We start from the raw sequence: 27,595 nt of genomic DNA, 5'->3' as shown, positions 1-27,595 counted from the left end.
CCCCGCGGGGGAGGCGGCCGCTCCCCTTCCGCGGCCGCTGCCCTGTACGCGGCGGCGGCGGGAGATGCGAGCGCTGTTGGCGTGTGGCGCCTCTGAAGCGGCAGCCGCGGCGCCATGGACGCCTTGGGCTGCATGAAGTCGCTGCTCCTGGCAGCCGCGCAGTACCGGGCCGCCAAGACACCGCCCAACGCGGCGCTCCTGCAGCGCGGCCTGGAGGTGAGAGCGGCGCCGGGCCGCGGTGGGAGGGGGGCGCCCGGCCGGGAACGCGAGGGTGGCTGTGCTGTCCCCTCGGGCTTGGCGGCACGGGCGGCTCTTTCCGGGGCCTCCCCTGTGCCTCGGCGGCCGGAGGCGGGGAAACCCTCCCGGTGACCGATTGCCAGGGGGGCTGGTGGCCGCGGGAGGCTGTGGGGCAGAAGAAATGTTTCATCTTTTAGCCACATCCCCGGACTATCGCTGTGTCCTTTATTACCGTGTTCTGTGGTGTTTGTGTGTATCCACAGATGCCTGCAGCATGTCCCTATGCACATGGGCTAAGCACAGGACGTGCCTTACGAGGGACTTGTGGTTTTTTTCCCCATATCCCTTAAATTCTGGCCCACAGGGATCATTTATTTTCACAACTTGAAAGCAGAGTTTGAATGATGAGCTGCAGTTTGCCAATTTCATGCAACACGTAACCGAGGGTGTTTGGTGCTAAGGAGTAGGGCTGGCCATGAGCCTGACCTCCAGGTAGAGCCTTGGGTACCGCCCGTGCGGGGGGCACACTTGGTGTGCTGAGAGATCTGCAAGGTACTTTTTTCTAATACAAATTTATTTTTTAATTGTTAAAACATTAGTATAAGAGTTAGTATGCAGCTTGGCTTTCTCCTCTGTATCCATTGTAAAGAGGTACGTAGGGGATATGCAAAACCAACGTTATGTTGCTCTAGTACGCAAGTACGACTCGTGTTTATCTGTATTGAGGTGTAGGTGTGTCATTTTCAGCATCTGATCCAGGCTGCCCTGAACTTGGGCTCCATTTTTCACCCTGAGCACCGAGTGCTCCCAAAGCAGCACTGCCTGTTACTCATTACCCTTCACCTTCGGGTTCCTGTCCCCGTCTTTAGAAAGCAGGCTGCTGGGCGGAGCTGGAGGCTGCTTGAGAAATGTTTGTGTTGAGCGATCTGTTTGGTTGTTCTTTCAAAACAAATAAACCCCGTCTTTTATTTGTGCTAAAATGTATGTAGGAAGCGTAACCTGGTATTAATTCTGCTCACTGTGCGAAGAAATACAAAGTGTTGCTCTGCTACAGCTGTGAGAGTAGAAGAATGCTGTTACTATGAATGCTCTCAGCAAGCAGACAAAGAAGTCCAAATATGTTATAAAAGATCACAATATAAACTCGATACTTTCCAAGAGGAAAGAGAATACATCCACAGGAATGAAAACCAGATTTTTTTCAAAGCTTTTTCTTTTTTCCAGCAAATGCGAATACAAATGTCCTGTCAGAGTGGCACTTACGTTCTCAATTTGTCAAATAGGGCAAAATCTATTTAATACAACTCTGTGCTTTGACTTGTATGTTACATACTTTGTTGCTGTTGAGTAGTTAAGGTGGCTTTTCTCCCTTCATCCCCAGGTTCTCTCTGGACTGAAGCTTACACGATTATTCGCTTCAAACCAGATTCTCCCAAGTGAATGTCTCAGTTGCCTAGTAGAGCTCCTCGAGGACGCTAATATAAGCCCATCTCTAAGCTCGTCTGTGGTTACTTTGCTATCGCAGCTAGGTAAGGTTTGCACCTGAACTTTTTATGTGGTCTGGGAGAGGGAGGACGAGACTGGTGCTGACTGTGGCGTGGGTGATGACCTTCTTGGAAGAAGTGTAAGGTGTGAAAGATGAAGTGTTTTGCTTGGCTGGGCCGCCTGGCTGTATGTATAAGGCCAGAGAAGATGTTGAATCACTATGAGAAGCAGATTTGAAGTCGTCACTGTGCAGTGACAATGATCATGCTTGTCACAATTTGTTTCCTCACTGGGTAGGGTGAGGAATTATTCTCTTGTCTTTGATTTTTGGATCTGGAAAAGACTTCCTTTTTTAATGAAGTGAGGAAACCTGCGTAGGGGCTGCAGAGCTGGGGAGAAGCCACGTTACATCAACAGCTGTCCTCACCTCGGTTTACCTCTCCCGTTGGAGTGTTTGCTGGGCAGCAGTTTGGGCTTTCCAATGGCGTGGGCCTGTGTGCATCAAGTTGCCCAATTAAGAAATAGGTTCTACTGCCTCTTTGAGGTGCATATTTTTGTTTTCCATTTCACAGAAGAGGGACTTCATTGTCTGGGAGCTCTGTGCTCACCATAACTTACATATGTAGGTTACATATACAGGGAAGAATTATCCCTTCACTGCTTAGTTTCTCATCGTGTATGAGTAGTTATTCAAGATTTGAGTCCTCTGTGATGACCCCTTGTTTATCTTCTCTGATTCTTGGATTTTTTTAGCCTCTTTGAGCTTCCTTTTAGTTTTTTGAAACAGTTGTTACTGTAAAAATATACTTGTTGCTGGGCTTATTAGATAGGGTTTTTTGTTAATAATTCTTAAATTCTAGCTTTAGACAACGAGACTAGAGAAGCTCTTCAGGATACCTACAATCTGACCAGCGTGCTGGCAGGAGTGGTTCGTCGAAGCTCTACTGATCTCAGCGACCCAGTCTTATTGCAGGTAACAGGAACTAATGCTTAATAATGTTTGGCTACTGTTACATAGTATACATTATACTGTGTGCATGTAATAATTAAAAACTCCATCTGAAATAATGTATTGATGGAAAGTTGATCTCAGCAGTGTATTATATTTGCTGTGTGAGGCTAATGTGACAGGAATTTAACGCTGCATCGTTCTTTGTATTCTCTCTTTAATCTTGCTTGTGTTTCTCACCTGCTCTAATTTTAAAAGACCACAAAAACAACAACCAAACAAAAAAAAAAAACCCTGGTTTTGAAATTATTTCAAGAGATCATTGCTTGAGAGCTTGGAAGGTTATTTTCCAGTTGAGGTATTCAGTTATTTCTCCTGAAGGAGCCAAGCACAGATGTTATTAATTTTTTTTTATTATTTATTTTTTTTTTGTGAACACATGATATCTCACTGTCTGACTTCACCAATTTTAACCTGTCCTTTCTGTGCATGGAACAGCAGAGTTGGGCAAAATTGTCTTTATTTTTTTTTTTAACTGTGAACAGGCTTTCTCATACGTGGCTCTGAGCTTTCAGCAAGTACTTGCTGGCTGCCTGTGGTCACATCTTCTGAAGAGGGAAAACAAACACTGAATTTGCTAGCAGCTCCGTTGCCCTTGATCTGTGGAGAATGAGTCGAGCATCCAGTGAAGAACTCTCCTCTCACAGCTTGTCCATTTCTCAAAGCGCTAGTGTCACCAAAATGAGGAATAAAGTTTGTTGTGTGTGAAGGTTGCACGGAGCAGGCCTTTTAGGGCCTACTCTTACTAAACCATCTGGTATCACTGGGAGAACCAGGACACTTAGAGATCCAGGTGACTTGCCAGTCAGTGGGAAAGATTTCGTTGTCACCAAGTAGATCCAATTATAAGGCCTTTAAGTTCTTATATCAGATGTTTATATGGTGAGATTTTGTTTCAGCTGCTCTCCTGTGCTGTGGTTTTTGTCACGTTTGAGTATATAAACTTCACAGTAACTCGGTTATGGGCCAAAGGAGTGATGTGTGAAGGACTTTACTACCATTAGATCTGTGGGCAGTCTTTACAGCAAACCTACTTTCCTACAAACATACTTTCTGCAAGAGGCTGCAAAGCGCTGTTTGGATTTTGGTGAAACTTCTAGATCTTTCAATAGGACAAAGCCCCTTTCTCACTGACAGAATGGAGAACCTGCTGACGAGGCAAAGGGGAGACTCGGATGGGCTAAAAATGTAACTCCTCTTGTCAAAATAAAACCTTATTCATCTGTTTGGGCTTTTAATAAGTACACCAGTGTGGTAGGATGTTACTCAATTACAGCTCGTGTAATTGTTGTTAGCATTCCAGAGTCTGACAATTAATTCAGTTGTGATGTCTCTTATTTGGCTTTTCAGTTTCACCTTTTGTTACTTGTAACGTTCCCCAGTGAGATGCTATAGGAAAGACGTGTGAACAGCTTTTTATTTCCTCAGAGTATTCAGCTGCTGCAGAGGCTAACCTACAACGTCCCAGTCTTTTGCGCCGGTGCCAACATCGATGAATTAATCTCATTTCTGATGCATCGTCTGTAAGTGTGCACTCAGTTGTCTTTTATGGGAAATATCGAAGTTCCTGAACCTTCTGAAGGCTGTCAGCATGTTGCACTAACCTGTGTGCCAGAGTTGTGGCATTTTTGCTCTGAAGCTGACAGATTTTTCTTTGAAAACCATGTTGTTACAGATTGTCAAATGCAGTGATTGGGGGGCTTTCGGTGATTGAATATTAATTGGCCTCTTAGCCCACCCCTGGGAGCAGGCAGCTAACGAAGAGAACAGCCAGGAGAAAATTCATCCTTGTCATTAGGAACAGACTTGTGTTAGATTAATGCGAATTTGGTGCAAGTGTCCTCGTAAGAGAACTAATGACTATTAAAAGCACCTGCAATACAGGACCTTTGATGGTACTGATCCCTGATACTCTGTTTTTTACAGATGTGCTCAGTTAAAAACTGCCCACACTGTGGGGATTGCAATCTGAATTTTGATCTGTTTAGTGGAATGGTGTCTAATTAAAAAAAAAAACCAAACAAGCAAAACCCCAAACAAACGCAGAAGTCCCCCAATCACCCTGCCCCCAACCCACAAATTTTTATGACTAAATTCTGGATGCTTTAATAGAAACATCTTTGTTTAAATTTCTGGGCTTTTCTTTTAAGTCAGTGCGCTGAAGATGAGTTAACGATACCATGTTTAGGACTCCTGGCCAATCTCTGTCGTCACAACTTACCTATTCAAACTCAGATAAAATCTTTGGTAAGAGTTTTGTTTTTGTGGCATGATTCTCTGGCTTGAGGGCAAAAGAGAGTGGATTGACTCTGGGGAATCACCTTAGTATTTCTTAGGCACTTTTTTGCAGCAGTGATAACCCTGACCTGCTTGTTCTCCAGAGCTGCCGGTTGTTTCTCCCATATTGGAGGAAATAACCAGTAGAATAAGAAGTTGGGTGTTCTCTTTCCTTCTCTACCTTTCTGTGTTGTTGCACTAGCTTGTGTTACACATTCAGTTTCTGCAAATGAAGGATGAATTTAAAATTTGAGCATTCTTTCTTAGAAAAACAAAATGTTCTTAACGTGAAGACTGGGGTTGGTTTTTTGGTAAGCTGCATTAACCTTGTCCAAGAAAGAGCTCTGCCTTTTAAAAGATGGATTGATATAATACCACTGATCTTGATGTCAGATTGGGGCCCTTGAATCCTAAAATGTCTTCCTTTTTTTCCCCCACTTTTTTCTTATACAAGTTCAACAGAGAATTTAGTCATTGACGACACCACCAGTATTGCGCAGTAGAACGCTAAAATAGATTTCCTAGAGAACAGCTATCATTCTGATATATTTTTGTGTTGTTATTCATGATGGCTTATTTATAAACATGTACAATCTGTAAGTTTGGTGGTTTTATAGAACAGAATAAAATGTATAATGCCTATGTTTCTCCTTTTTGCTTTAGAATAACGTGAAGAGTTTCTATCGTACCTTAATAAGCTTCCTGGCCCATAGTAGTTTGACTATGGTTGTGTTTGCACTTTCAGTATTATCAAGCCTTACTTTAAATGAAGAAGTAGGAGAAAAAGTAAGTGATACTTGGAAGTCTGTTGTATTCATAAGTTGTAGATAAAACTAATAGTCACACTGGCAAAATAAAATTCTAATGCCACCTACTTTTAATAAGCAAGAGACCCAGCAAAGTCAGCGTGTGCCCACACCTAACTTTCTTCTTCCTTTCAGCTCTTTCATGCTCGAAATATCCATCAGACATTCCAGTTAATATTCAATATTGTTGTCAATGGAGATGGTACTCTAACAAGGAAATATTCTGTTGATCTACTCATGGATCTTCTGAAGAACCCCAAAGTAGCAGATTATCTTACCAGGTATGGCTTCACTTCCTAAAAAATATCCTACAGGCTATTTTTCCTGAGCTCTTGTTCAGCTCCTTTGCTGTGTGCTGTTTGTATTCTGAACCAAACCGTGGAAAAAGCTCCCTAGAGGCTTTTTGAACATTACTAGTTGATTGTAACTGCTGTACCTGAAACTAAAGGATTCTTGTGTTAGTAGTTTCACACACAAGTGTGAATCAAAATCTGTTTTTTCACTGTCACTCACGGAATATTTAATAGTTGTATTCAGTACGTCTTTGGACAGTATTGGTGGTCAGAAAACTTGATGAATAGCTATTATTTACAGGTTTATATTATCTTGAAGTGGGTTAATATGGTTGAAGTTGTAATAATTTTACAGGAGGGCATTACAGAATAGTTCTTGACTAGTCGTCCTGCAAATTCAGCGAGCAGATTTAGTTGCTGAGTTTGAATCTAAATCTAGCAGTAGAAATAGCTGGAAAACCTTGGTTTATTTTAAGGAATTTGCTTTCCTCCTTAGAATGTTTTTACAGCTTAGTCTGTGTTAAATAGAAATTGCATGATCAAAATTATCACTGTACTTCAAGGATTGGGGGGTAAGGAGGAGAATAGGGCACTTGCATTCATCACTTTGTATAAAAAATTGTTGAAATTCCTTTTTTTTGCTTTTTAACTTTTTTCTCCACTATGTATGCTGCAGATATGAGCACTTTACCTCATGCCTTGGTCAAGTGTTAGATCTTCTTCATGGAAGGGATCCTGATTCATCATCTAAGGTATTTATTCTTTTTTTCAGTTTAAGCCTAAGAGGGTACAGCTCCTAATTTAGTTCCACTTTGGTAGTCATAAGTAGGTTCCTCGTGTATGAGGGTTGACAATGAAATACAGTGACTTCAGGACTCGTCAGTGAGAAAAGTAAGAAATTATGGGATCTACCAGAAATGCAGTGTGTACCCCACTTCATTGGCTAAAACTTGAATTAATACCACTCAGACTTTGAACTGGTTATTAGGGAACCATAATGCTCATTTCAAAGGCTCTAGGAATGAGTTCTTTCATATTAGTTGAACAAATTGATTCCATGTTCAGTTAAGCAATTAATTGTTGCATTCAATTTTGTCTCGCTGCCACCTTAAACAAATGAAACATTGTCTGTCTGTTTCTAAAGGCTAAAATATGAAATGTTGTGAAAATATTTGGGCTAAATACATCTGTGAAACTGATCTCAAGCTTTTTTTATGAATGTGTTTTGCATAATAGTAAATGATAAATGCTACTGTTTGTGTCTTGTGACTTTTCTGTTGTTGTTTATTGGTTTTATTTAGAAAGACATACTGACCAGGAGCTTCCCAGGGTGCTTTCCTCTTTGTCTCTGAGGTGCACATGGGCATCCATTCGTGTCTCAGAATATTTTCCCTTCCGTAGCTTGCTTCATTCTGATTGTATATTTATTTCTGCTGCTTATTAGATTGCTGGCCAGCAGTCATGGTTTTTAAAACAGAAGGGAAAGCAATACACTGAATACTGTCACAAGCCTTCACCAGCCTAATGAGCTGTATTTCTGCTGCTGACTTGCCTTTAAGGAAAGAAAACTATTCTTCAGAAAACTTTAAGGTGCTAAAAGGAGCTGCATAAAACTTATCTTTTAGACTTGTGCTATGAGAGTTGCAATTTCTGTGTAATATTTGATTTAAAAGCATTTGAACTCTTATTCCCTTCCCACAGGTCTTAGAGCTGCTGCTTGCCTTCTGCTCTGTGACAGAACTGCGGCACACCCTGCGGCAGGCGATACTGGAACCGTCTGGCTTGCCAGGCTCTGGCAATAAGAGATCTGTGACTCGCCCCAAGACTTTTGAACCATCTGTTGCATTGGTGCACTTGTCAAACCAGCCGTTGGAAGGCTCTGAAGACTGTTCAGTTCTAGCACTGCAACTGTTCAAAGAGATTTTTGAGGTACCAAGAGTGATGACTGAGTTTAAAAAAGCTTCTTAGCAGCCAGGTTTTTAATTGATTTTTAGCATTTTCCTCAAAAAACAGCATGCAAAAGTATACCTGAAATAAAACTCTTCCTGTTCTAGAATTCCACACTTTGTAAACCAACTTTTCTTTTAAAGACATGCTGTATTTTAGAAATACATCTGCACTGAAAGTTAAGCGTGCAGCACTTCATGAAGTCATGAGGTGGATACAAAGCCATCAAAGAATTGCTTTCTAGGACTTGTAGAAGTGAGGATGTTTCTGCTGTTTGCTCTTTGTTAAACTTCCTCCTCCAGTGTGGTACTGGTCAGCAGTCTTAAACTGGAAATAGCAAGAGGCTGGGAAAGCCAGAAGACAGGCTAGTGGAGGAAGGAGGAGAGTAGGCTTGGCTTCCTTGTGCTGTGGTTTTAAATATTAACATAAAATAAAATGTGTTTATTCCAGGATGTTATTAGTACTGGGAACAGTGCCTCAGCTGAACACTTTGTGGATCTTTTGCTGCCTGTCCTTCTTGATCATCTTCAGATGCCAGAACAGATTGTGGATGAGCTATTAGTGAAGAAAAAGGGTGAAAGAATGGTCAAGGCTATTAATGTCCTGACAAATATCCTTTTTATGTGTCTGTTGGCAGTTAATTTATCATTCCTCCACCAAGATCTCCTCTATGATGTTAGAAGAAATGTCCATCTTGGGTCACTTTAGTAGCTTTTAATGACAATAACTGCCCTAATTTTACTTAGGACTGTCATCTTGAAAGACCTTAAGTGCCTTTTTCGTTGCTGTGAAATTATTATGTAGTGCAGTGGTGCAGGATAAAATGTGGTGGCTCTTCAACAGTACAGAAGCACTTTGCAGGTCAGAAATGAAGATGTGTGTGTTGTGTAGGTCTTGATCAGTGTAGTATTTTCACCTAGTTAAGTCACATGCAGCTCCCAGCCAAATATATAAATTTAGATCACTGAATTGAGAAAAATTAATGTGGAATAATACAGTTTACACTCCTCTTGGAGTCCTTAGTGTCTACAGTGTCATGAGGACTGCATCTAAGCTGAGTTTTGGGAAAAAGTCTGTGCTGATTCACTCGTAGAGAACTAGTTCTTGTATTAGGGACTGATTGTTCATGACCTTTCTTTATGCCACTCATTTTATTATGACTTCCCTTAGCTGTCTGTTTCCAAGTAAGTGTGTGTTTAATTGAAAAGTGAAGCTTACTTGGCTTGTGAGTTAAACATGACTTAAATGGTTTATGTAAGAGGCTCTTGTGCTTTGATACACTAACTTTTGTTTCCTTTATTATGAGAAAATGTTGCCTTTTGGTGCCAATACCTAAGCACAGGTATATTAAGTTTATTCTTAACTCAGTCTACTGCTCTGTAGAGATGACACACTGAAGATGTACGCCTCAAAGGTGCTGACTGCCAGCCAGTGCATGGCTCTAATAGAACACCAGTTCACTTACAGTGGGATTGATACTGGTTTGGGGACAAAAGCAGTGGACTCTCAAATGTGGTGAGCACACAAATTTATCTCAAATCTAATTTAGCAAGACTTGTATGACAGCTGTGATGTTGTTCCAATGGAAGGCATGCTGTAGTTGAAAGTGCCATTTAAATGCATGGAAATCAATACTGTTTTTAAATCAAACTTATTATTTTTGTGGCAATAGAAAGCAACGGTGCTGGTCAGTTCAATAAGCAAAACCTAGCTTAAACAGTCATATATTTTTGCCATAAGCTGGAGATCCACATGTGTGGAACAAGGACTTTAAACCTCCTGCAGAGTTCAAGCTTATCCAAGTTGAAGCTTACCAGAACTGCTCATGGCACCTAATTTTTCATTTTGATTTTATGCCATTAACCTTGATGTTGGTATAACTAAGAGTTATATGGACAAAAAACAATGGAATATAATAGGACCTACGATTAAACCCTCCTCGCTTTCAACTAGAAAGTGGTTTTTTGGTCTTCACTGTTGCCATCCTTGGCATGCTGGAGAAGCTCAGCAGCATGTCCAAGGAACCTGGTGATCTCTCTTGGTATTGGCATTGTTGCCCTGCTAGACATGTTTAATTTCTTTGTGAAGGTACGTATTCATTTTTTTTAAATTGTCTGAATTTATTTATCAGTGCTGATTTGACAAATCTCACTCTGCCTTTTTTTTTCTTCCCTCCCACGTTGCCTTTCTATTTGTATGTTTAAAAGCAAACTGGCTGCTGATATTATTTTGAAAACACTTGATCTTATGAGCAGACTGAAGCAGGATGTACCTGGTATGGAGGTCAGCTTCTACAAAATTCTACAGGTATGATTTTCAAATGTCTCACGAAGCATATCTGTGAAGGACAGTGCAATTGCACTGCAATAGTTTTAGCTCTGAATGTTCTGCACGCTTATCTCTGAAGTAGTAAAACTTCTAGGAAAATATAATCACCTGGGCATGATTCTTTAAGGTTGTTTCATTGTTCATTCCTCTAAAATAAGAGCAGTTTGTTTTTATTCCAATCATGTGAAATTGTGCTTCAGCTGCCTGGTAAGAATTATCCTTTTCAGACTGCATTAGGACTGCAGTTTAAAGGTAGCAAACTAGAAAAGAGTTACCACAACCATATAGTTACTTGTGGGGTTGGTTACTATTAAATAGATGCCTCTAATTTGTGACTTTGTGTAGCCAGAGTAGCTTCTGGTGACTATCAGTCAGATGGTACTTTAATCATTTACTTGGTAGGTGGAAAAGTAATCCAGATAGTCAAACCCTTCGTGCTGTGAAGGAATTAAGTAGTCTCTTTACCTGTTGTGTTGGCTTTAATGGGAAAACACATTTTTAAATACTCCAAAGTACAAACTATTTTTAAAAACACTTCTTTTTTAGGATCAACGCTTGATCACGCCTTTGACGTTTGCTTTAACATCACACCACAGAGAGCGAGTCCAAGGGGGACTTGGAATACTGTTAGAGGCTGCACCACTACCAGGTTTTCCTGCCACGGTGTAAGTTTATTTTTGTGGTAGTTTGGTAGGATTTGACCTTTTTGTGGGGCTTAGTGATAGTCATGTTCCTTGGAATATTACTTTCAGTTTATCAGGGACAGAAACTTTAGAAAAATTGTCTTGTTTCTTCTTTACCTGCAGTTAAGAGACAGTAGATCTTGGAGGCCAGAGGAAGTAGTTCAGATGCTGATGGGGTTCAATTAACTATTGAGAAACTCTGTTTGATGGAGTCCTTATTTCTGCAGATATAACAAAACAGGAAAACCCGATCTTACATTGTATCACAGTCTTTGCAACCTCTCAAACCAATCTGAAATTCTTCCCTTTTTGTTAGCAGAGCTTTTTAAAAACAAAAATGGGAATTGTTTGAAAGGGCTTCCAGATCTGGTGCCTTTTTGGCATTTGAGCTGCTTTTCTCAAGTGAAAGCTTTGTAATATAACTATCTTATCTTGAAAGAGTGACTGAATTACTACTGTAAAGGAAGATGACCTGACTGAATCATGGTAATTTGCCTCATTGTATTTTTTTTGGTTGTTTTTGAGAAAGCTTCTGAAGTTAGTGGCATGCACAAGAACTTTAAAAAAACAAACAAAACTAAACAAGCAGAAAAACCTCCTCACACCCTAGGGAACCATACTCTTTTCTATCATAACCCAAAAACAGGCTAGTGATAAGAACACAGTAATAAGAGGGTAAAACTGTGTTCATCCTGAAAACATCAGTGCTGGTTTTCTGATTACCATATATCAATAATATCAAGATATCTAGTTAGCTGTAGACTTCAGGAGAGAACTACGGGACGGAGGTGTTAAGTAGAGGAATGTCTGTGAAACCATCAAAACGGGTGCAACATAAATTTTGAAAGCTGAAGCACCAACCCAAAGAGAGTTTCAGAAGGAGTACGCATCTCTGGAGGTGTCTGGCTGCAGGGACTGTTTGGGATCTCTTACTAAGGCTGGGGCAGTAGGAGGTGGTCGTTTAGCCTGCAGGAGGTGTGCAGTTGCTGAGGGTCTGTGGTGTCAGGTAAAGGAGCTGCAGGAGGTCAGCAGCCTGTGAGTATCGGAGATGAGGAGGAAGAGATTGACCAGATCCTTCTGCAAGACCTTGCAGCTTCAAGTGCCTGAGATGTACCAAAGCAGGGGCAGACAGAGTCTATGCATATTGGGTTGGGAAGTGGAGACTCCTGTGATGGTGATGGTTGGAAGCCATGGGGGCACAGGTGATGTTCCCCTTGATTTTGCCAGGGAGAGGGCTCAAGGGCTTGAGGAGGAGTGGACAGATTCTGTAGGTCAACAATTGGTTGTGCAGCCAGTGTCAGGAACAGTTTTGGTTTGGTTTCCATGGCCATGAGACTGAGGATCAAGGACTGGCCAACCTGATGAGGGGACCTTTAAGCTAAAATTGACAAGGGAGGGGAAAAGATGACCAACAGTCAAGTGAGGAAGTTGTAGACTGGGTTGGAGAACAAAGGGTTTGGGTTTATGTGAACAGGAGGAACCTTACAATCAACACAACAGGGGTAAAGCTGGGTCACTCCAATATGCACTTAAATAAGAGGTTGCCTGCAGGACAGTGCTGTAGGGGAAAAGCCCTCATGTTCTTCCTGGGAAATCAGCAAGGTGGGGTGCCTCTCTGAAATGCTTGTGAAATAATGCACACAGCATTGGTAACAAACAGGAGAAACTGGGAGTCTGCGTGGGGTTACAGGGCCGTGGAATCACAGACCTGTGGTGGGATGGCTCACGTGACTGGAGTGCTGCAATGGATGGATACAGGATCTTTAGGAAGGATGGGCCAGAAAGGTGAGGAAGGAGAGGTGCCCTTCTTATGAGAGAGCAGAGGGAATGCGTGGAACTTCTGCTTTGGGACAGAGAAACCAGCTGAGAGTTTGAGTTAGGATTAGGAGAGCGACCAAAACGGGCAGTGTTGTAGTGGGTGTCTGCAGGCTGCCGTATCAGAAAGAAGTAGTAGATGAAGCCTTTAGACAACTGGAAGAAGCCTCCCATTCACAGTCTGTGGTCCTTGTAGGAGACTTTAACCGCCTTGATATCTGCTGGAGAGTAACACAGTAGGGCACAAGCAATCCAGGAGGTTTCTGGAGCATATTGATGACCACTTCCTAACACAGAGGATTGAGGAGCTGATGACAGGAGACATTCTGCTGGACCTGATTACTACCAAACAAGGAAGAACTGTTTGGGGATGTGAAGGTCAGAGACATCTTGGTTGCAGTGACCATGAGATGGTGATGCTCAAGTTCCTGAGAGGAGGGAACAGGGCAAAAAGTAGGATCATAACCCCGGACTTCAGGAGAGTAGATCTTGGCCTCTTTTTCATGATCTGCTTGGAAAAATCCAATGGGATGCAGCCCTGAGGACAAGAGGGGTCCAGGAGAGCTGGTTGGTTGCTTATTTTTTTTCTTTTTCCCCTCCTGCACCATCTCCTTCACCCCTCCTCCCCAAAAGATCATTTTCTTTAAGGCCTTAATAGTCCATCGCGTCCCAATGAGCAGAAGATCAAACAAACGTGACAGGAGACCTGCAAGGAGCTCCTGACAAAATTCAAGTATAAAAAGGAACTGTACAAGAGGCGGAAGCAGAGACAGAGACCTGGGAGGAATATAGAGAAAGTGTCCAAGTATACAGGGATGGCCAGAGCTCACCTGGAGTTGAACCTGGTGACAGATGTGAAGGGCAACAAGAAAGACTTCTACCAGTACATCAGCAGCAAAAGACAAACTATGAAAAATGTGTGCCTTTCTGCTGAATGGAGCAGGGGACCTGATGACAAAGGACGTGGAAAAGGTTGATGTACTCAATGCCTTGTTCACCTTGATCTTCACTGGTGTGATTTGCCTTTGGGAGTCCTGGGTCCCTGAGAGCTGTGGGAAGATCTAGAGGAAGGCTTAACCTGGGTTGCAGAGGGTCAGGTTATGGAACACTTAAACCAACTGGACATATACAGAAGTCCATGAGACCTGACAGGATGCATCCATGAGTGTTTAGGGAGTTGGGTGATGTCCTTGCAAGGCCACCCCAGATTATCTTTGAACAGTCATGATGATTGGGAGAGGTTATCAATGTGTATAAATGTCTGATGGAAAGAAACAAAGATGGTTGAGCCAGAGCCTTTCCATTGACAGGACAAGAGGTAGACACAAAGTTGAAATATAAGAAAAAAACTTTAATTTATCTAAATATGAAGGGGAAAAAAAACTTCTACTGTAAGGGGAGTCAAACACTGGAAAAGGCTGCCCAGAGAAGTTGTGGAGCCTTCATACTTTGAGACAGTCAAAACTACTGGACATCTTGGGCAACCTGCTTAGAGCAGGAGAGTTGAACTAGATGGTCTTTAGAGGTCCCTTTGAACCTCAGCTATTCTCTGAACACATGATTTTGTGGATATAGGAGACATTTTTATAATGGCTACTAACATGTTCTGGCTGCAAGAATGAAGAATCTGTACAGTCCCATATGCCTGGGGTTGTGCAATGAAATAGCCAAGTAACTTAACTAGGCCACTGCTTGTATAATGACTGTGAAATAATCTGTTTCTCAAGCTCATAAGAGACACATGATCTGATCTGTTTTGCTCAAGAAGAGCTGGACACCAGGCCCTTTCTGGCGAGATGCTGCCTTTATTTCTGAAGGCTACCCATGACAGGCTTTCAGTGTTTTCTGCTTTCCATATCTCTGGGCAGTTTGGGCACGTGTCTGACACTACATCTTACTGTTGTGTGATAATGCAGATGTGACTGTTTCCAGTAGTCTGTTTTCAATGAAAGAGGAGTTAATTATATTATGAAATTGTTATCATCTAATCATAGAATGGTTTGGGTTGGAAGGGACCTTAAAGTTCATCTAGTTCCAACCCCCCTGCCACAGGCAGGGACACCTTCCACCAGACCAGGTTGCTCCCAGCCCCATCCAACCTGGCCTTGAACACTGCCAGGGAGGGGGCAGCCACAGCTTCTCTGGGCAGCCTGGGCCAGGGTCTCACCACCCTCACAGGAAAGAATTTCTAACTAATATCTCATCTCAATCTCCCCTCTTTCAGTTTAAAACTGTTCCCCCTCATCCTATCACTACATGCCCTTGTAGAAAGTCCCTCTCCAGCTTTCCTGTAGCCCCTTCAGGCACTGGAAGGCTGCTATGAGGTCTCCCTGGAGCCTTCTCTTCTCCGGGCTGAACAGCCCCAACTCTCTCAGCCTGTCTCCAGAGCAGAGGGGCTCCAGCCCTCTGATCATCTTCGTGGCCTCCTCTGGACTCGCTCCAACAGCTCCGTGTCCTTCTTATGTTGGGGCCCCAGAGCTGGACACAGTACTCCAGGTGGGGTCTCACCAGAGCGGAGCAGAGGGGCAGAATCCCCTCCCTCGCCCTGCTGGCCACGCTGCTGGGGATGCAGCCCAGGATAAGGTTGGCCTTCTGGGCTGCAAGCACGCACTGCCAGCTCACGTTGAGCTTCTCATCAACCATCACCCCAAGTCCTTCTCCTCAGGGCTGCTCTCAATCCATTCTCCACCCAGCCTGTGTTTGTGCTTGGGATTGCCCCGACCCACGTGCAGGACCTTGCACTTGGCCTTGTTGAACTCCATGCGGTTCACACAGGCCCAGCTCTCCAGCCTGTCAAAGTCCCTCTGGATGCCATCCCGTCCCTCCAGCGTGTCGACCACATCACACAGCTTGGTGTCATCCCAAACTTGCTGAGGGCGCATCAATCCCACTGTCCATGTTGCCAACAAAGATGTTAAACAGGACCAGTTCCAATACTGACCCCTGAGGAACGCCACTCGTCGCTGGTGTCCACTTGGACATCGAGCTGTTGGCCGTAACTCTTTGAGTGCGACCATCCAGCCAATTCCTTATCCACCGAGTGGTCCATCCATCAAGTCCATGTCTCTCCAATTTAGAGACAAGGAAGTCATGCAGGACAGTGTCAAATGCTTTGCACAAGTCCAGGTAGATGACATCAGTTGCTCTTCCCCTATCCACCAACGCTGTAACCCCTTCGTAGAAGGCCACCAAATTTGTCAGGCGTGATTTGCCCTTAGTGAAGCCATGTTGGACATCACCAATCACCTCCTTGATTTCTGTGTGCCTCAGTATAGTTTCCAGGAGGATCTGCTCCATGATCTTGCCAGGCACTGAGGTGAGACTGACTGGCCTGTAGTTCCCTGGGTCTGCCTTTTTCCCCTTCTTGAAGATGGGGTTATGTTTCCCCTTTTCCAGTCAGTGAGAACTTCTCCTCTTCAGTCTTTGCAACAATATTTGTAGCAGGTTGTTTCATTCATGGCCTTTATGTTTGTACAGGCTTGGTGAAAGCATTGCAGCAAATAACGCGTACAGACAACAAGAAACGGAGCCTGCATCAAAAAGAACCCAAATGCAGCCACCCGTGACCAGCCTTACCTCGGTGAGGTGTTTTTCATCCTGTCCTTCAAGCGATGAATCCACATCTTCAAATATTGAGGAATTAATACAAAAGCTTCGTTCTGGACTAGAGGTTAGTAGACTTGTGTACCAGTGTTAAATGGACTAGTATGCCCTTGTTAAATGTTTGACACTTGTACTGGGGAGAATGGAGATTAAAATCCAAGTGTCAGGCTGTAGCTTATATATCAGCTGGGTTCAGTTTGGATTCCTGCCTCTTTAGAACGTGCTCCTCAGCAGAACTCAATGGTGACTCTGTGCTACCTGAGAAGCTGGGCTCCTTACTGAGATCCCTTTCTCTGGTGGGGTTGCCCACACTCTTCCAGCTGTCGGATGTGGAGGCAGGTGTCGGATGCAGTCATAACCCCACCTGGACTTGCTGGGACAGATACAAGGAGCCTCGTACCTCCCTTCCTAATAGCCTGGGATGAGGTAGAGATGGTGTGCTGCTTCGTAAGAGTGTGGTGCATCTCTTGTGTGCCTCAAGAGGCACACAAACATTTTCCTTTCCGTGCCTGTAGCTGACTCTTCAGCATCTGCAGTTCTGTTTTTGTGGCCTTGAAAAGTCACTATTATAACTTCAGAAGAAAGTTGTTGCTTCCCTCTGCAGCACCATGCGTTGTGAAGGAGACACTCAAAGCGGGCACCACACACAGTGAACTCCTTGGCAAGCCCTACTGTCAGACACTGAATATATTTACATTTTCTCTTCTGTTCAAAGCAGGTCAGTTGCGTTGTAGCTGCTATAGACTGACAGATTATTGCTTCTAATTTTTTTTTTGGCTTAAAAGAACGGTATGCAAATTGGGAAAATTAACAGAAAGTCCCTGATAACGGCTTGATCTCTGTATTGGTGGCGTTTGCCTCCAGCCTCAGCTTTGCAGCCCTCCTCTCTCTGTTGTAACTGGTAAGAATGAAACTCAAAGCTACCAGTTCCAGTCAGCTGCTGGAATAATAGTGAGTAAGGTCAAGTAAAGTCTTCATTGGCTTATTTAGTGCTTTGCCACTGCCTGCTCCCATGATCGTCCTGTTTGGGCTGCACGTGAGAGTGTTGGTGCCCTGCTGTGTGTATATTAATGTCAGTCAAAACAGCCACGGGTCCCTAAAGGCACTAGTGCAGCAGCTTCCAGTAATGTGACAGAGTGTAAAGCTGCTTTGATCTGAGGGGAGAAAGTTGTTGATGAGTTGTTGAGTGAATCTTTTCTTAGACCTTCTAATTAGTAGAACTTTCCTTTAAAAATCAATGCACACGTTCACTTAATGTAGTGTACTTCATCCCTGTGTGCGCTCCGTGTGGTGTGTGAAGCTCGTGTGTGTAAAAATATAATTGAGAAAACACTTTTAATAGTACTGCTATTAAAAGTACTACACAGAGAGAGTGAAGGGAACTTGCAGAAGCTTTTCTTGTAGCAGTAATATCTAAAAGCTCATAGAGATGACAAGTTTGCAAGCAGGAAAAGAAAATACTTCTTTCCTACTTCATGGACAGGAAAATTAGTTGAGAACTGGAGCTATGTGGGGGCTGCTGTTAATATGTGGAAAAAAATCTTACAGAACGGTTCACACTAGTGCAGAGCTGGTGGCTTCTCAGTAGGTGTTTGTTGGATGGACAGCTGGGGTAGCCTGCATTTGGTCCTGCATCAGCACGTGTGAACAGCTGCTCAAAACTCGTGTTGTAGTAGCACTGCCTAAGAAAGATTATCCTGAAGTCACCAAGCAGCATTCTCACGTGATTTGGGTGTGTATTTTAGTAAACACTTAGGACTTGTTGTGCCATATGTGGTCAGTAAATTTCCTCTAGTAAGCCAGTGGGTTAACACAGTAAGTTCTGCTCTGGATAGTATCCTTTCAGAACAACTTTCCTGGGCCTGTTTCTGATAATCTGCATGTTGGGAAGGCCACGGAGGATGAACAAGGATTTGTAGCCATGTGCATTTTCTGCTGTTAATATGAGGGCAAATCACTTTAGGTGTCCTGTGAGGGGACTGCTGATTCTCCAACAAAGATTAGACCAAGGGGAACTGTTGTACAGTGGTGATGTTACCTTGTCATAGTGCTGCACTGAGAGTCTTCTGCCATCTTGCCACAAGAGTCAGGTGGATGCGTTGGAGCAGACAGCCTCAAGTATAAAACTAAGAACCTAAAAAGCTGGCAGGCAAGTGGAGTTCACAGAACTACCAAGCTCTTTAGCTGCACGTTACCTAAGTCAATACAAATTTACAGTAGCAATAATGGGAGAACTTTCCACAGATGGAGCCGCTCACTGATATGAGGATGTCTGACCTGATGGACGTGTATGAGCAGAAGCTGTCGGCGTTAGCAGTGAGTAGAGCCTGATGTATGTGGGTACGTTGCTGTCTGTACGTTCAGAAATTGTTAATGAAAAATGTTCTTCCCATGTACAGTCTAAAGAAACGAGGCTGCAGGTCCTTCTGGAAGCGAAGGCTCTGGCTCTGGCTCAGGCTGACAGGCTGATGGCTCAGTACCGCTGTCAGAGAGCCCAGGCTGAGTCTGAGGTAAGCACAGGAGCTTCCTTCTGGGGCTCTGCGTGGGGCTGGGAATCATTGTCTGGGCAGCTTTAACTGCGGTTGCATGTGTAGAAACTCTCTCCTGCTTAGCTGCAAGCTGTGCTTGCAAGGTAGGGCAGCCTTAATTCTCATCATAAACATCCTGTTTGCCTCTGGATTGTTCTTTGGAACACTTCTCTTTAATGTCCTTTCCCTTCCAGGAAGTCAACAAAACTAACCTACTGTATTGATTGTCAGTGTTAATTTAATGGTAGTAATCTTGAAAATGAATAAAGCCATTTACTAGAATTCTATATAGAATTTGCTGCTATATGAAGAACACTTTCCTATTTGTGCTTTTTAATCACTTGTCAGAGATGAACTTTCAAATAAAGCTTGCTTCCGTGGGGTATGTGTTTGAGGTGTGCGTTGAAAACTCAGAATCATTTCCATTCTTTAAAGGTGATAACAAAGATTGGGCTGCAGATTGCTAAACCCATAGCTAAAAGGTATCCTCTTTCTTCTTCCCTCTCCCTTCGTGCTGTCTATAAAGGGAGCTAAAGGAATTTAGTGAACAAATTAATTTGTGGTTAATATAAGGTGAGAGAAATCCTTTTCTTGATGTAGCTGATAGCATTTTACTGTTAGATCTGTGGTCTCAAATATGCTTATTACAAAGTGACTTGTGAAACAGAATTGCTTGTAATTGTGTTTATTTTTCGTGGGGGTGTCTTTCCACTCAAAGGCAAGAACTCTTGCTGCAATGCTGAAGGATGCAGAACGGAAGAATGAAGAACTTAACGATTTGCTGAAAGCTCAGCAGGTGGAATCTGAAAGAGCCCAGACTGATATTGAACAGCTCTTTCAGCACAACAGGAAACTACAAACAGTTGCTGAAGAACATGAAATGCTGAAAAAATCCTCTGTCGATCTTCTCCAGAGGTAAGGTGCAGAACACCTCTAAGCAAATACTTCATATTCACAGAGTGAGGAAGCCCTTTGACTGGGCTAAGCACATTCGAAGGGCAGCGTTGCATCCTACTTCATTTTTTTAAGTGAAAAAATCATTATTTTTTCTTTCTTCTGTGTGCTTGTCAGTGAGGTTAACTTAAGTCATTCAAGAAGTTAATAGGTTAAATGGAGTGAGAGCTGAAGTTGTAGACGTTGAAGGTCCAGTTCAGGAAATAGCATTAACTTGGTATAAAAAGGAGCATTGTTCTCTAAGAAACGGAATTAACAACGCTCAATTTCTATTAGTATTACACCATACTCTCAGCTTCTCTCTTTGATCTTCCTTGCTGTCTTGGTGACATGCTATGAATAATCTGGAGAAGCGGCCAATACAGTACGTCTGCATGAGGTAGGAGGTTGCATCTTTGATCACTTCTGTAGCAAATTTGGCTGAAAGTAGGTAAAAGTGAGGTAGGGAGGAAGGAGGCACCTTGTGTGTCCCAAATTATTTATAAGCATTATTTCTTTAGGATCTTAAGCTAAAAAAGGATGTGAGACACAAAAAGTACATAGAGATAGAAACTATTTATGAAAATAAAATATGCTTTGGAAGAATAAAGGCTTAAAAGAGCTTTGGCTTTTCAGTTCACATGAGCTGGTCTCATCACTAGGTGTCAGCAAGGCAAAGCAGCTGATAAAATTGAGAGCAAGTTTCTTGCTTAATAATGGGAGTAGGCATTATAGTGGCCAATTTTGAAGGCATATTGCTGCCAATAAGAGTCGTTGAGGAAGGAAAAATGTGTAAAACTTTTATCCATTATGGGGTTTCTTGAATAAGTATCTAGTATGGTCACTGTGGAAGTGCCTCCTATTTTATAGAATCACAGAGTGGTTTGGGTTGGAAGGGACCTTAAAGATCATCTAGTTCCAACCCCCTGCCATGGGCAGGGACACCTTCCACCAGACCAGGTTGCTCCAAGCCCCATCCAGCCTGGCCTTGAACCCTGCCAGGGAGGGGGCAGCCACAGCTTCTCTGGGCAACCTGGGCCAGGGTCTCACCACCCTCACAGCAAAGAATTTCTTCCTCATATCTCAATCTCCCCTCTTTCAGTTTAAAACCGTTCCCCCTCATCCTATCACTACACGCCCTTGTAGAAAGTCCCTCTCCCACTTGCCTGTAGCCCCTTCAGGCACTGGAAGGTGCTAGAAGGTCTCCCTGGAGCCTTCTCTTCTCCAGGCTGAACAACCCCAACTCTCTCAGCCTGTCTCCAGAGCAGAGGTGCTCCAGCCCTCTGATCATCTTCGTGGCCTCCTCTGGACTCGCTCCAACAGCTCCATGTCCTTCTTATGTTGGGCCCCCAGAGCTGGACGCAGCACTGCAGGGGGGTCTCACGAGAGCAGAGCAGAGGGGCAGAATCCCCTCCCTCGCCCTGCTGGCCACGCTGCTGGGGATGCAGCCCAGGACACAGTTGGCCTTCTGGGCTGCAAGCGCACACTGCCGGCTCACGTTGAGCTTCTCATCAACCATCACCCCCAAGTCCTTCTCCTCAGGGCTGCTCTCAACCCATTCTCCGCCCAGCCTGTGTTTGTGCTTGGGATTGCCCCAACCCACGTGCAGGACCTTGCACTTGGCCTTGTTGAACTCCATGCAGTTTGCACAGGCCCAGCTCTCCAGCCTGTCCAGGTCCCTCTGGATGCCATCCCGTCCCTCCAGCGTGTTGACCACACCACACAGCTTGGTGTCTTCGCCAGACTTGCTGAGGGTGCATCAATCCCACTGTCCATGTCATCAACAAAGATGTTAAACAGGACTGGTCCCAGTACCAACCCCCTGAGGAACGCCACTCGTCACTGGTGTCCACTTGGACATCGAGCTGTTGACTGTAACTCTTTGAGTGCAACCATCCAGCCAATTCCTCTTTGCTCTAATTGTGTGCAGCCATACGCTGAACACGTATTCAACTAATTTAAGTGAGATAAAACAGCCTCAGTCTAGTATCTAACAGTTGTAATTTCTCCAAAGTAGGAATAATATGGCTTTCTGATCTTTACAATGTGTTTATAAAGCAAAAACTTGTTTTCTAAACAATCTGCAGACTTTAAATATACTGTTCCTTAAAAAAAATTAGATAATTACATCAGGGGAGAGACTTTCCCGTGTAGGAAAGCAGGAAAACATTTGCTTAGAGCATGAGATCTGCCTCATAAACTTGTATTAAATTCACATAACATGGTCTTCAGTAGGTTCAGGTTTTTTTTTTTCTCCAAATATGTTCATTTTAAAAAAAAAAGCAAACCAAAGAAAACCAACACCCAAACAAGCAACAAGCTACCGCCAAAAAATCCTCAACTGACCCCCACCAAAACGCCTTTCTTTTAGCTTGAGTGGGATGATTGCACAGATGATGTCAAGTATTTTTATTTGATGAACTATTAAAGTAAAAGCTCTTCAAAAGCACTTCTACTCCTCAACCATAACCCCCTAATTCATTTGTAGGTATGAAGCAACTGAAAGGCAGTATAAAGATCTACAGATCACATGCAATTCACTAAATAAACAGATGGAAGCAAAGGAGAAACTAAATGAATCACTCAAGCAGCAGAATGACAGGTAAGTTCAGTTCAGTCTTTCTAAAGGAAATTAAAGATAAACAGTAAAACTAAACAGCACTTTAGTCTCAATTTTTCAATTATGCTTTAAGCAATATCTGAGAGGTGGGGTTAGAGGAAGCAAAAGATGCTTCAGTGTTGCGTTATGTGTGTATGTTAGGTGAAAATCCATAGTAGTGGCTTTGGTGGTTTATTTTGTTTGCTTGTGTTGGTTGGGGGCAGGGAGGAACACCCACAGCCTTCAGTGACAGCAGGAATTAGAGCAATGAAGACAACCCATTTCTTGGGTGCGTTTGGGGAGGACCCTGCTAAACCAATACATTTAAAATGATATTAGAAATAGTGGTGGTTGGTATTCTGTCTGTGGTACAAAACACCATTCCTCAACCACAGAACCAGCATTACTTGTGTCTCCTTGAGGACTAATTATAATTTTTTCCTTTTTTGATGGCATGAAACAGAGGTCTGATGTACCTTTCAACGATGTAACGAAGGGAATAGGGTTCCTATGTGAGAAATTTTATTTCATAATTTTGCACAAGATATCTTTAAAACACGTTCATAGGCAGGCCTTGTATTCAGTTCAGAAATAAAACGCTATTCTTAGTTTTACTTGCAAAGTTCACTTCATCCTTCCAGGCTCTTGTCTTGTCAGTGATCAGAGCAGTCCAAATCACTGCCTTCAAGTTCTGATTCAAATGGAAATATTTTCATACCAGTGCATCAGTTTGCTGCTGAATAAGTTTGGACACTGACTTTCACTGGTGCAATGTGCAGCTCGGTGTAACTGGGGAAATATTCTGGTGAGAGCTGCCCCTTTTTAAAGGCAGGGCAGGGGAGCCGTTAGTATATAGATACTCCTGAACTGCCACGAATAAAATGGAGACCATGGAAATACCTTCCCTCTCTTGGTAGAGGCTGCAGCTTAGAAACTGGTAGACAGGAGTGGAGAAACAAGAGTGGCAGCAGATGCTGGTTTGGATGCTTTGTGGCTGTAATCAAAGGCAGCAGTTTCTGGTGGTTAAGCGCCAGGTATGAACCTTCTCAGTAGTTTCTACCATGTGTCTGTGGTCAGAGAAGGGAAATGGCTGTTGCATGGGGGGGAAAAAGGAAATAAAATCTGTTCTCACACGCTGCAAATTCATGGGTTTGATATGAAGCTCCCGACAGCAATCGGAAATGATACAAAAATCATTCTAGCTTCTGAGGACAAAGAAGTGGTGGCATATCTCACTTTGATCATTGAAATTTATTTCTGTGCAATTTTAGGATTGCTGCACAGTTGGTAGAAAGCGAAGATCACAGGAAAGAATTGCAGCAACAGCTACAGGAGAGAGATGACAAAATGGCCAGTAAGTCACACAGAATCAATGAGGTTGAAGAGCCCTCTGGGCTCATCGAGTCCAACCATTGCCCTGACACCACCATGGCAACTAGACCAGGGCACTAAGTGCCATGTCCAGGCTTTTCTTAAACCCCTCCAGAGATGGTGACTCCACCACCTCCCTGGGCAGCCCCTTCCAATGGCTAATGACCCTTGCTGAGAAGAAATGCTTCCTAATGTCCAACCTGCTAAACGTCACTGAACCTAGAGACCTAACTGGATTAACTAGATTTTAAGTGCTCTAAATAAGCAGCTATATCTTACTAAGTAACTGGTAAATCTTAAAGTTAGCCAGGGGTATGTAATTTAACAGCTGAATGAAACAAATACAGATTTTTATTGTTTTGAAAGGATACGTAAATGTGATTTCCCAGAGTATGTGGACTTCACTGAATCTCTGCACAGTATCATATGTCCCTTCAGGATCTTTTTACAGCGTGTGCATTAGAATTATTGTCTGTAGGAACTGCAACTTACAAGAGCTTAATTTAACTCTGCTGCAAATGACTGGAAGCAACCACTCAAACTTAGCAGTAGATGGCACTACTCAATAATTCAGTTATTAGCAGCCATGTTGAGTCTAAAAAAAAAACCAGCTTGTTTCCCAGGCAATGCAGTATCTCTTTTCTAAGTTGGGCAACCCATCTTTTAATGTGTTCGTTTTCTTAAGCCTTACAACAGGAAATAAAAGTTCTGGAAGAAAAACTGAAAGCTCAGCAGAAAGAAAAAACAGATATGGAACAAAGTATAGATATTCTTAGGAAGGAACTGAGTAAAACGGAACAAGCAAGGAAAGAACTGAGTATCAAGGTAAGGAATTATTTGCACCTGCATTCTAGAGACCAGAATTTTAGATATCTACATCACTGATAGAGTTGGTAAATCAATATTTCAGTGGTAAAGTGGATAAAGAAACTAGAGCAGTCTGTGTAGTGGACAAGAACAAATTATCTCAGCTTTAATTGTGTACCTTTTGAGTTTTGAGTAGCTGAGCTTGAATTTAAGAGAAGAGAAGTTAGGCAGGTTCTAATGAGGCTATATGAGGCGTGGTGTGTGAGCACATAGTGTTTGGAAGGGAAAAAAAGAACCAAACCACCTGTAGTGCAATATTAAATAAGAGAAGGTAGCCCACTCCTCGTCAGTAGTTTTGACTACTGTAATATGGAGGTTGGCTTACTTTCTCCCCTTTCTCATGTCCTGAATTAAGGTACATATGCTACATATATACCAAATGCAAATATAAATAATACGTAAATATGAAAATGCATCTGATTTTCTTTTTGATCTTTGGAACTCTAATAAGATATATAATTTTATCTCTAAGAAAAATAGTGTGTTTTCTCAAAACAGAGACTGGTTTGGCTCTACCAAGTTAACTGGGTAATGTTTAAGAAACGAAACAAAATCCCCAAAACTTCAGTGCAGCCTATATGTCCTTGCCTGTAAACTCACAAGGCAGAGATTCATTTTAAATGCAAACTGATCAGCAACTGCAAAGTGTGCAGTCTGGCAGAGCAGTTGCTGTATTTCCATCCCCCAGAAGCAAGGTCTGATCTCTCCAGGCAGTATTATCCAGTATATAGCAAATATTTCCCTTGTTCTCAGTAAATATTTACTGTTGTGGGGCTTGAAATGGATGTGGATGTAATTTTAAAACTGTGTTTAATAATTACTTGCTTAAATTTACCACCAGGCCATGCAGCTTTCACTGTATATGTACTGTGTACGTTTTTCAGTTGATAATGGAGGAGATGATAACATTTTGTGTGTTTCTGCAGGCGTCTTCTCTGGAAGTTCAGAAATCCCAGCTGGAAGGACGCTTGGAAGAAAAAGAAGAGCTTGTAAAACTCCAGAAGGAAGAACTGAACAAACACTCCAATATGATTGCAATGATTCATAGCCTAAGTGGTGGCAAGTTAAGTGCAGAAGCAGTGAACCTCACTTTGTAGAGCTCTGGTGCTAAGGTTTTAGTATTTTATACGTATGTGTGAATATATGTAAAGATTTTTAAACTTGAAGCTAGCATACTGTTTGGCTTTAAAAAAATCTAAAATTAAAGTAGCTTAACTATCAGTTGAGAAGAGAAAGTAGTAATTGTGGAAGCTTTGGTCTAAAAAAAAAAATGAGCTACTGTATAGTAAATAGGTCTTGTGATGGTCTTGGTAGAACTACTCTCATCTGTATTGGGAGCTGAATGCAAATTTTATTGGTGACTATAAATAAAATGGATTCTATCAATTAGAACATGTTACACTGAAAGCTGTATTGGTGCAAGTGCTTCATGTAGTAAATATGTGGAGGCATGTCTAATTATGAGGAGATATGAATTTGAGCAAGCAGAACACCACATCTGAATGACTTTTCAGCAAATAGCCTCAATTAGGGAAAGCATGCTAAAATGAAATACATGAACATGCAAATATTTCTTAAACACTAGATAATACTTTCCTAATCCTAGAACACTTCCTTTCATTCTTTAAAAAAAAAATCTGCACTCTTTTGACAGTCCTGTCTGGAATTAAAAATTTTAAAATATTTGCTCTATTGTTTGTGGTTTATATATTCTCTTAAGTGAGGTAAATTCTAGGGATGACTGCCAATTTTGTGCGAAATTCTTGCAGTTTGGCTGCCTTTTTGCATAAAATGCAGCTGCTGCTTAGGAGGGTCAGTAAAAAGTGTTATCAGAATTGTTGAGGTGAGAGGTTTCGTTAGAGTTTTGCAAACTCAGTTGGGAAAGAAAGCTTCATTAACGATAAATTTTACTTCAGTCCTAATGGGTTAAGAAAGTTGAGTGTCAAAGTAGATTTCCAGACATGGGTTCATTATTTAATCATGGGGGAAGGGTGAGTAAATGAGGTTTTTTGCTCCCTTTCTGCCAGAAACTGCTCATGTAAAGAAATTCAAGCAGGACATGTCAAACTTGTTGCTAATTAAACTGATAAATGCTGGTCTGACTGTTTTCAAATGGTAGAATGGGAGGGCAAAAACGTCGAGGTGCTCACCAGAGTGGGGTTATGCAGTAATAAACTTAATGTCCCCAGAAAATGGTAAAGAAATCTTTGGACTTTACATGATAGAATCCACAATAGTAAGCATGGTGTATAAATATTGATTGGTTTTTTTTCCCCTGGAAAAATGTGCTGCTTCAGTGTGCTGTTCTATGCCTGGGGTCGCTGAACTCTGGTGGGACGTGTAGCAAATCGATGCATGGACACATCCAGCTAATCTGGCAGCATTGCTGCTCTCCTGGCAGTGCTTTTCCCAGTGGTAATGAAGAGTGGGTAATGGAAGTAGCAAATAATGATGTCTGTTTAAAATGTTGTTCAAAACATCCAGCTCTCTTCGATGTAGAAAACCCTGTGGATTTTTACACTGAGTTCATGCAGAGCAGTAGCTGTGTTCTGGGGTTTGCATTTAGGTGTCTTGATATTATCAGTGCTGAAAATAGCTCTGTAATAAGGTTCCCTGGGCAGTTTTAATATTCTTGCTGTACCCAATATGCTATTGGACTTGTTTTTCTTTCCCCACAGGCTCCCTCATTTAGTGCAGAGAGTAGCTAGCACCAGCACGATGAATAGCTCTTCAATAGAGCTGATTTTTAATTATCTGTGTGTTTTGTCAGGCTGTCAATTGCCTGGTTTACAAGTGAGAGACTCTTGAGCTGTC

At 42.5% G+C, this 27,595-nt stretch overlaps 1 protein-coding gene across 1 annotated transcript; it reads left to right on the top strand.

Annotated features, from left to right (window-relative positions):
- The first annotated feature begins 12 nt into the window (after positions 1-12).
- Positions 13-26,188, top strand: CIP2A (cellular inhibitor of PP2A). Its single transcript, XM_068421986.1, has 21 exons — positions 13-216; positions 1,619-1,766; positions 2,583-2,695; positions 4,160-4,254; positions 4,882-4,978; positions 5,672-5,794; positions 5,950-6,095; positions 6,784-6,859; positions 7,809-8,036; positions 8,505-8,664; positions 9,428-9,569; positions 10,262-10,361; positions 10,929-11,047; positions 16,358-16,550; positions 18,728-18,799; positions 18,883-18,993; positions 19,730-19,926; positions 22,433-22,546; positions 23,815-23,897; positions 24,600-24,739; positions 25,708-26,188. The coding sequence occupies exons 1-21, from the start codon at positions 115-117 to the stop codon at positions 25,876-25,878; spliced, it is 2,730 nt and encodes a 909-aa protein (XP_068278087.1). The 5' UTR covers positions 13-114; the 3' UTR covers positions 25,879-26,188.
- The last annotated feature ends 1,407 nt before the right edge of the window (positions 26,189-27,595 follow it).

The sequence above is a fragment of the Nyctibius grandis genome, chromosome 2 (assembly GCF_013368605.1).
Source record: "Nyctibius grandis isolate bNycGra1 chromosome 2, bNycGra1.pri, whole genome shotgun sequence".
Classification (NCBI taxonomy): Eukaryota; Metazoa; Chordata; class Aves; order Nyctibiiformes; family Nyctibiidae; genus Nyctibius; species Nyctibius grandis.
The sequence above is the reverse complement of the archived record's forward strand: the minus strand, read 5'-3'. Positions and strand labels throughout refer to the sequence as shown.